The 12116-nt window shown below is 49.1% G+C and overlaps 1 protein-coding gene across 1 annotated transcript in view; it reads right to left on the bottom strand.

The window, feature by feature from the left end:
* The window catches only part of ttc27 (tetratricopeptide repeat domain 27), a 149632-nt gene extending 137976 nt beyond the window's left edge, over nt 1-11656 (bottom strand). The window contains 1 exon segment of the mRNA XM_061788963.1: nt 11331-11656. Coding sequence (XP_061644947.1) covers nt 11331-11421 — 91 coding nt within the window. The 5' untranslated portion in view covers nt 11422-11656.
* Between the last annotated feature and the right edge of the window lie 460 nt (nt 11657-12116).

Genomic DNA, 12116 nt, shown 5'->3' with positions numbered 1-12116 from the left:
CCACCAAGGACTCTGCGAAAAGAGGTTTGATGAACATCTGATATTGTATTTCAAAATAAAAATCTCTGAAAACTGCATATGTTGCTTTCATTATCCCTGACTGAAAAAATCTGTGAAATCTTTTTTAATGAGATATCGCAACACCAGACCAGTTCTGGGGGACACTACACCACCCCAGGTCTGCAACAAAAGAGGTCCCATCAAAATCTGATGTGGCATTTCAAAATAAAAGACTCTTGAATTTGGTGTATTTCACTGCCATGATCACGAATTTCCAAAATTCATTAAAAAAAATGTCCTAGTTATCACAACACCAGACCAGTTCTGTGGGACACTACATCACCCCAGGTCTGCAACAAAAGAGGTCCCATCAAAATCTGATGTGGCATTTCAAAATAAAAGTCCACTGAAATTGGTATATTTCACTGCCATGATCACGGATTTCGAAAATTCATTAAAAAAAAAACTCCTAGCTATCACAACACCAGACCAGTTCTGGGGGACACTACACCCCCCCCAGGTCTGCAACAAAAGCAGTCCCATCAAAATCTGATGTGGCATTTCAAAATAAAAGTCCACTGAAATTGGTATATTTCACTGTCATGATCACGGATTTCAAAAAAATCATAAAAAAATATTTTCTAGTTATCACAACACCAGATCAATTCTGAGGGACACTACACGACCCCAGGTCTCCAACAAAAGAGGTCCCATCAAAATCTGATGTGGCATTTCAAAATAAAAGACTCTTGAATTTAGTGTATTTCACTGCCATGATCACGGATTTCAAAAATTCCTAAAACAAAATTCCTAGTTATCACAACACCAGACCAGTTCTGGGGGACACTACACCACCCCAGGTCTGCAACAAAAGAGGTCCCATCAATATCTGATGTGGCATTTCAAAATAAAAGTCCACTGAAATTGGTATATTTCACTGTCATGTTCACGGATTTCGAAAATTCATAAAAGAAAATCTCTGAGTTATCACAACACCAGACCGGTTCTGGGGGACACTACACCCCCCCCAGGTCTCCAACAAAAGAGGTCCCATCAAAATCTGATGTGGCATTTCAAAATAAAAGTCCACTGAAATTGGTGTATTTCATTGAAATGATCACGGATTTAAAAAATTATTTTAAAAAAAATCCTAGTTATCACAACACCAGACCAGTTCTGGGGGACACTACACCACCCCAGGTCTGCAACAAAAGAGGTCCCATCAAAATATGATGTGGCATTTCAAAATAAATTTCCACTGAAATTGGTGTATTTCATTGCCATGATCACGGATTTCAAAAATTCTTTAAAAAAATCTCTTAGTTATCACAAAACCAGACCAGTTCTGGGGGACACTACACCACCCCAGGTAACCAACAAAAGTGGTCCCACCCAAATCTGATGTCCATCCATCCATCCATCCATTTTCTACCGCTTATCCGAGGTCAGGTCACGGGGGCATTAGCTTTAGCAGGGACGCCCAGACTTCCCTCTCCCCAGAAACTTCATCCAGCTCTTCCTGGGGGGATCCCGATGCGTTCCCAGGCCAGCCGAAGGATGTAGTCTCTCCAGCGTGTCCTGGGTCGTCCCCGTGGTCTCCTCCCGTTGGGACGTGCTCGGAACACCTCACCAGGGAGGCGTCCGGGAGGCATCCGAATCAGATGACCCAGCCACGTCATCTGGCTCCTCTCGATGTGAAGGAGCAGCGGCTCTACTCTGAGATCCTCTCGGATCTTTAAGGGAGAGCCCGGACATCCTGCAGACGAAACTCATTTCGGCCGCTTGTATCCTGGATCTCGTTCTTTCGGTCACGACCCACAGCTCGTGACCATAGGTGAGGGTAGGAACGTAGATCGACCGGTAAAGCGAGAGCTTCGCCTTTCGGCTTAGCTCCTTCTTTCCCACAACGGATCGATACAAAGTCTGCATCACTGCAGACGCTGCACCGATCCGCCTGTTGATTTCCTGTTCCATTTTTCCCTCACTTGTTAACAAGACCCCAAGATACTTGAACTCCTCCACTTGGGGGAGGATCTCATCCCCGACCTGAAGAGGGTACGCCACTCTTTTCCGACTGAGGACCACGGTCTCAGATTTGGACCAGCTGATTATCATCCCAGCCGCTTCACACTCGGCTGCGAACTGCTCCAGTGAGAGTTGGAGGTCACGGCTTGATGAAGCCAACAGAACCACATCATCTGCAAAAAGCAGAGATGCAACACGGAGGCCACCAAACCGGAACCCCTCTACGCCTCGGCTGCGCCTAGAAATTCTGTCCATAAAAGTTCTGAACAGAATCGGTGACAAAGGGCAGCCTTGGCGGAGTCCAACCCTCACCGGAAACGAGTCCAACTTACTGCCGGATATGCGGACCAAACTCTGACTCTGATCGTACAGGGACCGAACAGCCCATATCAGTGGGTTCGGTACCCCATACTCCCGAAGCACCCCCCACCGGACCCCCCGAGAGACACGGTCGAAAGCCTTCTCCAAGTCCACAAAACACATGTAGACTGGTTGGGCGAACTCCCATGCACCCTCGAGGACCCTGCCAAGGGTGTAGAGCTGGTCCACTGTTCCACGGCCAGGACGAAAACAACACTGCTCCTCCTGAATCTGAGATTCAACTTCACGATGAACCCTCCTCTCCAGCACCCCCGAATAGACCTTACCAGGGAGGCTGAGGAGTGTGATCCCCCTGTAGTTGGAACAAACCCTCCGGTCCCCTTTCTTAAAAAGGGGGACCACCACCCCAGTCTGCCAATCCAGAGGCACTGTCCCCGATGTCCACGCGATGTTGCAGAGGCGTGTCAACCAGGACAGTCCTACAACATCCAGAGCCTTGAGGAACTCCGGGCGAATCTCATCCACCCCCAGGGCCTTGCCACCGAGGAGCGTTTTAACCACCTCGGTGACCCCAGAGATAGGAGAGCCCGCCTCAGAGAATCCAGACTCTGCTCCCTCATGGGAAGGCGTGTTCGTCGAATTGAGGAGGTCTTCGAAGTATTCTCCCCACCGGCTCACAACATCCTGAGTCGAGGTCAGCAGAGCCCCATCCCCACTATACACAGTGTTGGTGGTCCACTGCTTCCCCCTCTTGAGGCGCCGGATGGTGGACCAGAATTTCCTCGAAGCCGTCCGGAAGTCTTTCTCCATGGCCTCACCGAACTCCTCCCATGCCCGAATTTTTGCTTCATAAACCACCAAAGCTGCATTCCACTTGGCCAGCCGGTACCCATCAGCTGCCTCAGGAGTCCCACAGGCCAAAAAGGCCCGATAGGACTCCTTCTTCAGCTTGACTGCATCCCTCACCGTTGGTATCCACCAACGGGTTCGGGGATTGCCGCCACGACAGGCACCAACCAACTTACGGCCACAGTTCCGGTCGGCCGCCTCAGCAATGGAGGCGCGGAACATGGTCCACTCGGACTCGATGTGCCCCGCCTCTCTCGGAACATGAGCAAAGTTCTGTCGGAGGTGGGAGTTGAAACTCCTTCTGACAGGGGATTACGCCAGATGTTCCCAGCAGACCCTCACAATACGTTTGGGCTTGCCACGTCGGACTGGCATCTTCCCCCACCATCGGAGCCAACTCACCACCAGGTGATGATCAGTTGACAGCTCCGCCCCTCTCTTCACCCGAGTGTCCAAGACATGCGGCCGCAAGTCCGATGACACGACCACAAAGTCGATCATCGAACTGCGACCTAGGGTGTCCTGGTGCCAAGTGCACGTGTGGACACCCTTATGCTTGAAGATGGTGTTCGTTATGGAAAATCCGTGACAAGCACAGAAGTCCAACAACAGAACACCGCTCGGGTTCTGATCGGGGGGGCCGTTCCTCCCAATCACGCCCTTCCAGGTCTCACTGTCATTGCCCACGTGAGCATTCAAGTCCCCCAGTAGAACAATGGAGTTCCCAGCGGGAGTGCTCTCCAGCACCCCCTCCAAGGACTCCAAAAAGGGTGGGTACTCTGAACTGCTGTTTGGTGCATAGGCACAAACAACAGTCAGGACCCGTCCCCCCACCCGAAGGCGGAGGGAGGCTACCCTCTCGTCTACCGGGGTGAAACCCAACGTACAGGCGCCGAGTATACCCACACCTGCTCGGCGCCTCTCACCGTGGGCAACTCCAGAGTGGAAGAGAGTCCAACCCCTCTCGAGAGGACTGGTACCAGAGCCCAAGCTGTGCGTGGAGGCGAGTCCGACTATATCTCGTCGGAACTTCTCGACCTCACACACCAGCTCGGGCTCCTTCCCTGACAGAGAGGTGACATTCCACGTCCCTAGAGCCAGCTTCTGTAGCCGGGGATCGGATCGCCAAGGTCCCCGTCTTCGGCCACCGCCCAGCTCGCACTGCACCCGACCCCTATGGCCCCTCCCACTGGTGGTGAGCCCATGGGAAGGGGGACCCACGTTACCCTTTCGGGCTGTGCCCGGCCGGGCCCCATGGGTGCAGGCGCTCGCCTTCAAGCCCCACCTCCAGGCCTGGCTCCAGAGGGGGGCCCGCGTCCGGGCAAGGGAAACCTGAATCCATTAATTGTACTCGTCATAGGGGTTTTTGGAGCCGTGCTTTGTCTGGTCCCTCACCTAGGACCTGTTTGCCATGGGTAACCCTGCCAGGGGCATAAAGCCCAAGACAACTTAGCTCCTAGGATCATTGGGACACACAAACCCTTCCATTACAATAAGGTAACGCCTCAAGGAGGGGATTTAAAAAAAAAATAGAAAACCGTCTTTCTTGTAACTATTTAAAATACACAGTTTTCCTTCCAGTTACTGATGGTGTCGTGGTTCATTTGCCTGACTTCAATGCAGCCAGCGTGGGTTTGGTTCCCACTCAGTGATTGTCTCTACAGTGTATGTGCCCTGCGACTGACTGCCGACCAGCTCAGGGTTTTTTCTGTCTTTTGCCCACACTCAGTAGGGGTAGGCTGACCCCGCGACTCAGCAGGATAAGTGCTGTTGAAATGGATGGATCCATGCATGTCTTCCTTCCAGTGTCAGACTGGCATGAGAAATTACTTCAGTGGTTAAAGCGTTAATGTTGATACCCAAAAAAATCATATTTAATGATTAAACAATCTGGGTTTTTTACAGATTGCAGATATATTGCATCAAATGCTGATGGCAGTAATGTAGTAGCATCCTGTAATTGTCTCCTACATGTATGAAGGGTAAAAGGTGTTGCGATACGAACAGGATTATTTCTAATTATTTCTTAAAAGAAGTTGTATTGACATAGATTTTTTTTAATGAATGTTTTAAATCAGGCGGCACGGTGTACGACTGGTTGGAGCGTCTGCCTCACAGTTCTGAGGAGCAGGGTTCAATCCCCGGCCCCGCCTGTGTGGAGTTTGCATGTTCTCACCCGTGCCTGGGTGGTTTTTCTTCGGGCACTCCGGTTTCCTCCCACATCCCAAAAACATGCATGCTCGGTTAATTGACAACTCTAAATTGCCCGTAGGTGTGAATGTGAGTGCGGATGGTTGTTTGTTTGTATGTGCCCTGCGATTGGCTAGCAACCAGTTCAGGGTGTACCCCGCCTCCTGCCCGATGATAGCTGGGATAGGCTGCAGCACGCCCGCGACCCGAGTGAGGAGAAGCAGCTCAGAAAATGGATGGATGGATGTTTTAAATCAGTGGCAGTGACAGTGAAATATGAATATTTCAGGAGACTATTATTTTGAAATGCCACATCAGATTTGGCCCCTCCTTGAACTGTCCCCTTATCGTGGTGGAGGGGTTTGTGTGTCCCAATGATCCGAGGAGCTAATTTGTCTGGGGCTTTATGTAAACAGGTCCTTGGTGAGGGACCAGACAAAGCACAGCTTCAGAAACCCCTATGATGACAAAATATTCAGGAAGACGTTTTCCCTTGCCCAGACGTGGATCACCTCTGGAGCCATGCTTGGAGGTGGGGCTCGAAGGCGAGCGCCTGGTGGCCGGGCCTGCACCCATGGGGCCTGGCCGGGCAGAGCCCAAAAGGGTAACGGGGGTCCCCCTTCCCATGGGCTCACCAACTGTGGGAGGGGCCATTGGGGTCGGGTGCAGTGTGAGCTGGGCAGTGGCCGAAGGCAGGGACCTTGGTGGTCCCATCCCCGGCTGCAGAAACTGGCTCTCGAGACGTGGAATGTCACCATCTCTGGCATGGAACGAGCCCAAGCTGGTGTGCGAGGTCGAGAAGTTCTGACGAGATATAGTCGAGCTCGCCTCCACACATGGGTTGAGCTCTGGTACCAGTCATCTCGAGAGGGGTTGGACTCTCTTCCACTCTGGAGTTACCAACGGTGAGAGGTGCCGAGCAGGTGTGGGTATACTTATTGCCCCCCGGCTGGGCGCCTGTACATTGGGGTTCACCTCTGCGGACGAGAGGGTAGCCTCACTCCGCCTTCGGGTGTTGTTTGTGCCTATGCACCAAACAGCAGTTCAGAGTACCCACCCTTTTTGGAGTCCTTGGAGGGGGTGCTGGAGAGCGCTCCTGCTGGGGACTCCTTCGTTCTGCTGGGGGACTTCAATGCTCACGTGGGCAATGACACTGAGACCTGGAAGGGCGTGATTGGGAGGAATGGCCCCCTCAATCACAACCTGAGCGGTGTTCTGTTATTGGACTTCTGTGCTCATCACGGATTGTCCATAACGAACACCATGTTCAAGTACAAGGGTGCCTACACATGCACTTGGCACCAGGACACCCTAGGTCACAGTTCGATGATCGACCTTGGGGTCGTGTCATCGGACTTGCGGCTGCATGTCTTGGACTCTCTGGTGAAGAGAGGGGCAGAGCTGTCAACTGATCACCACCTGGTGGTGATATTGGCTCCGATGGTGGGGGAAGATGCCGGTCCGACGTGGCAGGCCCAAACGTATTGTGAGGGTCTGCTGGGAACGTCTGGCAGAATCCCCTGCCAGAAGGAATTTCAACTCCCACCTCCGACAGAACTTTGCTCATGTTCCACGCCTACATTGCTGAGGCGACCGATCAGAGCTGTGGCCGTAAGGTGTTCGTTGCCTGTCGTGACGGCAATCCCCGAACTCGTTGGTGGACACCAACGGTGAGGGATGCCGTCAAGCTGAAGAAGGAGTCCTATCGGGTCTTTTTGGCCTGTGGGACTCCTGAGGCAGCTGATGGCTACCGGCTGGCCAAGCGGAATGAAGCTTTGGTGGTCACTGAAGCAAAAACTCTGACATGGGAGGAGTTCGGTGCTGCCATGGAGAAAGACTTCCGGACGGCTTCGAGGAAATTCTGTTCCACCATCCGCCGTCTCAGGAGGGGGAAGCAGCACACCATCAACGCTGTGTATAGTGGGGATGGGTCGCTGTTGACCTCAACTCGGGACGTTGTCGTCCTGGCCGTGGAACAGTGGACCAGCTCTACACCCTTGGCAGGGTCCTCGAGGGTGCATGGGAGTTCGCCCAACCATTCTACATGTGTTTTGTGGACTTGGACTTTTGTGTCCCTCGAGGGGTCCTGTGGGGGGTGCTTCGGGAGTATGGGGTACCGAACCCCCTGATATGGGCAGTTCGGTCCCTGTACGATCAGAGTCAGAGTTTGTTCCGCATTGGCGGCAGTAAGTCAGACTCATTTCCGGTGGGGGTTGGACTCCACTAAGGCTGCTCGTCATCGATTCTGTTCATAACTTTCATGGACAGTATTTCTAGGCGGAGCCGAGGCGTAGAGGGGGTCTGTTTTGGTGGCCTCAGTATTGCAGCTCTGCTTTTTGCAGAGCATGTGGTTCTGTTGGCTTCATCAAGCCGTGATCTCCAACTCTCACTGGAGCAGTTCGCAACAGAGTGTGAAGCTGTTAGGATGAGAATCAGCACCTCCAAATATGAGAACATGGTCCTCAGTCGGAAAAGGGTGGCGTGCCCTCTCCAGGTCGGGGATGAGATCCTGCCCCAAGGGGAGGAGTTCAAGTACCTTGGGGTCTTGTTCAAGAGTGAGGGAAGAATGGAACTGGAAATCAGCAGGCGGATCGGTGCAGCGTATGCAGTGATGCGCATTTTGTATCGGTCCGTTGTGGGAAAGAAGGAGCTAAGCCGAAAGCCGAAGCTCTCGATTTACCGGTCGATCTATGAGTTTCCTCCGCAGGGTATTCTGGCTCTCCCTTAGAGAGCTCGGTAATCCGGGAAGAGCTCAAAGTAGAGATGATGCTCCTCCGCATTGAGAGGAGCCAGATGAGGTGACTGGGGCATCTGATTCGGATGCCTCCCGGACGTCTCCCTGGTGAGGTGTTCCGGGAACGTCCCACCAGAAGGAGACCCCGGAGACGTCCCAGGACACGGTGGAGAGACTACGTCTCTCGGCTGGCCTGGGAACGCATCGGGATACCCCCGGAAGAGCTGGATGAAGTAGCTGGGGAGAGGGAAGTCTGGGCGTCCCTGCTAAAGCTACTGACCCCGCGACCCGACCTCGGATAAGCGGTAGAAAATGGATGGATGGATGGACATCAGATTTGGGTGGGACCACTTTTGTTGGATACCTGGGGTGGTGTAGTGTCCCCCAGAACTGGTCTGGTGTTGTGATAACTATGAGTTTTTTTTTAAATAATTTTTGAAATCCGTGATCATGGCAGTGAAATACACCAATTTCAAGAGTGTTTTATTTTGAAATGCCACATCAGATTTTGATGGGACCTCTTTTGTTGCAGACCTGGGGTGGTGTATTGTCCCCCAGAACTGGTCTGGTGTTGTGATAACGAGGAGGTTTTTTTTAAAGAATTTTTGAAATCCATGATCATGGTAGTGAAATACACCAATTTCAGTGGACTTTTATTTTGAAATGCCACATCAGATTTTGATGGGACCTCTTTTGTTGCAGAGCTGGGGTGGTGTAGTGTCCCTCAGAACTGATCTGGTGTTGTGATAAGTAGAAAATATTTTTTTATGATTTTTTGAAATCCGTGATCATGACAGTGAAATATACCAAATGCAGTGGACTTTTAATTTGGAAATGCCACATCAGATTTTGATGGGACCTCTTTTGTTGGAGACCTGGGGTCGTGCAGTGTCCCTCAGAATTGATCTGGTATTGTGATAACTAGGAAAAAAAAATTTATGAATTTTTGAAATCCGTGATCATGACAGTGAAATACACCAATTTCAGTGGACTTTTATTTTGAAATGCCACATCAGATTTTGATGGGACCTCTTTCGTTGCAAACCTGGGGTGGTGTAGTGTCCCTCAGAACTGATCTGGTATTGTGATAACTAGAAAATATTTTTTATGATTTTTTGAAATCCGTGATCATGGCAGTGAAATACACCAATTTCAGTGGACTTTTATTTTGAAATGCCACATCAGATTTTGATGGGACCTCTTTTGTTGCAGACCTGGGGTGGTGTAGTGTCCCCTCAGAACTGATCTGGTGTTGTGATAACTAGGAAATTTTTGTTTATGATTTTCTGAAATCCGTGATCATGACAGTGAAATACACCAATTTCAGTGTCTTTTATTTTGAAATGCCACATCAGATTTTGATGGGACCTCTTTTGTTGCAGACCTGGGGTGGTGTAGTGTCCCTCAGAACTGGTCTGGTATTGTGATAAGCTAGAAATTTTTGTTTATGAATTTTTGAAATCCGTGATCATGACAGTGAAATACACTAAATTCAAGAGTCTTTTATTTTGAAATGCCACAATCAGATTTTGATGGGACCTCTTTTGTTGCAGACCTGGGGTCGTGTATTGTCCCCAGAATTGATCTGGTATTGTGATAACTAGGAAAAAAAAATTTATGAATTTTTGAAATCCGTGATCATGACAGTGAAATACACCAATTTCAGTGGACTTTTATTTTGAAATGCCACATCAGATTTTGATGGGACCTCTTTCGTTGCAAACCTGGGGTGGTGTAGTGTCCCTCAGAACTGATCTGGTATTGTGATAACTAGAAAATATTTTTTTATGATTTTTTGAAATCCTTGATCATGACAGTGAAATATACCAATTTCAGTGGACTTTTATTTTGAAATGCCACATCAGATTTTGATGGGACCTCTTTTGTTGCAGATCTGGGGTGGTGTAGTGTCCCCCAGAACTGGTCTGGTGTTGTGATAACTAGGAATTTTTTTTTAATGAATTTCTGAAATCCGTGATCATGGCAGTGAAATATACCAATTTCAGTGGACTTTTATTTTGAAATGCCACATCAGATTTTGATGGGACCTCTTTTGTTGCAGACCTGGGGTGGTGTAGTGTCCCACAGAACTGGTCTGGTGTTGTGATAACTAGGACATTTTTTTTTATGAATTTTGGAAATCCGTGATCATGGCAGTGAAATACACCAAATTCAAGAGTCTTTTATTTTGAAATGCCACATCAGATTTTGATGGGACCTCTTTTGTTGCAGACCTGGGGTGGTGTAGTGTCCCCCAGAAATGGTCTGGTGTTGCGATATCTCATTAAAAAGATTTCACAGATTTTTTCAGTCAGGGATAATGAAAGCAACATATGCAGTTTTCAGAGAATTTTATTTTGAAATACAATATCAGATGTTCATCAAACCTCTTTTCGCGGAGTCCTTGGTGGTCTGTCACACAGATCTGGACTTGTCTTGCGATACCAATGGGATTATGTTGGGGTGGCTTTGGCTCAGTAGGTAGAACAGGTTCGAATCCCTGCTACGACTGTCCGCATGTCTGAGTGTCCTTGGGCAAGACACTGAACCCTAATTTGCTCCCAGTGGGCATGGCAGCCCCTCGCATGGCAGCAGTCGCCCATTGGTTTATGATTGTGTGTGTGAATATGAGTCTTTGTAAAGCGCTTTGGCCACTGTGATGATGGAGATAAAGCGCTATATAAGTGCAGTCCATTGCCATTTATTTTTCCCAAGATATCAAATAAAGTAATTATTTTAATGTATGTATGTATGTAATGTATCTCAATATTCTAATTAACTCTGCTGGCTGCATTCCTTAACCGAAGAACACTGACATCCGTATTATTGGGAAGCTTTTATTTTGAAGGTGGCTTCGCCGCGAGTTGGCGACCTATTACCGTAATGCCGAGTATGAACTAAATTAGGGGCGGCTGGCTTGACTGCTACTTTTCGAGTGGAGGCTGGCTTGACCGCAGTCACACGAAAGACCCACGCGCACATCTTCGCAAACACAACCCTTTCACATAAACTAGCAAAGTGGGAGAAAGACATTTTTACTTCGTTTTCATCAGCGTTGCAGTGTGAAACACGCGCGCGCGCACACACACACACTGCGTGGAATAAACCGCGTAGAAGTATGCCAACGTTTCCATTTCGCGACACCAATAAATCACAACAGGGTTCATGTTTTCGTGCCGCAATGGTCCCAAAGCGTTCGGCCGTATCTGACCTGCGATAGTGTCGATGTCCTGTTTCCATGCAGTCTCCTCGCTGGGTGTTAGAAAGCCTCGAAGGATGGCGATCTCCACGTCGAGCAACATTTTGACCGCCACAACTTTCTGGTCTGGTCTCGCAATTTCTTCTCGCTTTCAGCCACGATCGTAATACAACTCTAAACAATGTAGTACATCTGTCGAAATTATTTGACAGAACTATGCTCATTTCTACCCATGTGGAGCGTGAGCCGTCAGCAGGCAGCCATGACAGCTGCGCGTTGCATTGTGGGAACGGAACGTGATTTCAGTCAGCCGGTTCTTCGACGACACTTTACCCTGCTACATCGCGGTTCATCCTTTGCATATTTGTAAGCGACAATTTGTATGTGTTTTTACAGTATACGCTGGTACCTTGACTTGTAATTACTCCGCCTTCATTTTTTGTTCCATGTTTTTAATAGCTAAATATAACAATAAAACAGAAAGTGAAGAAATAAACTGGTTTTGTAGTGTCATCCGGTATATGCACAACCCAGGGGTGTCACTAGGTTTTATGAATAGGGGGGTTTAGCCCTCATGAGATGCAGATTAATTCGATTTTTCAGGTATCTGTACTATTTTTCTGGACACTTTTAGGTTTTACTCCTTACTTTTTCAACAAGTATCTGTACATTCTACTCCTTACATTCTAAAAGTGAGCTTGTTACTTTTAAAACCTTCTAAAGTGACACAAAAAGCGACAAAAAGCATTTTGTCCGAGTGAGTGGACACATACTCCATGTTGACATCACCGAGCTGCT

This window comes from Phyllopteryx taeniolatus, chromosome 11 (genome assembly GCF_024500385.1).
Source record: "Phyllopteryx taeniolatus isolate TA_2022b chromosome 11, UOR_Ptae_1.2, whole genome shotgun sequence".
Lineage (NCBI taxonomy): Eukaryota > Metazoa > Chordata > Actinopteri > Syngnathiformes > Syngnathidae > Phyllopteryx > Phyllopteryx taeniolatus.
The sequence above is the reverse complement of the archived record's forward strand: the minus strand, read 5'-3'. Positions and strand labels throughout refer to the sequence as shown.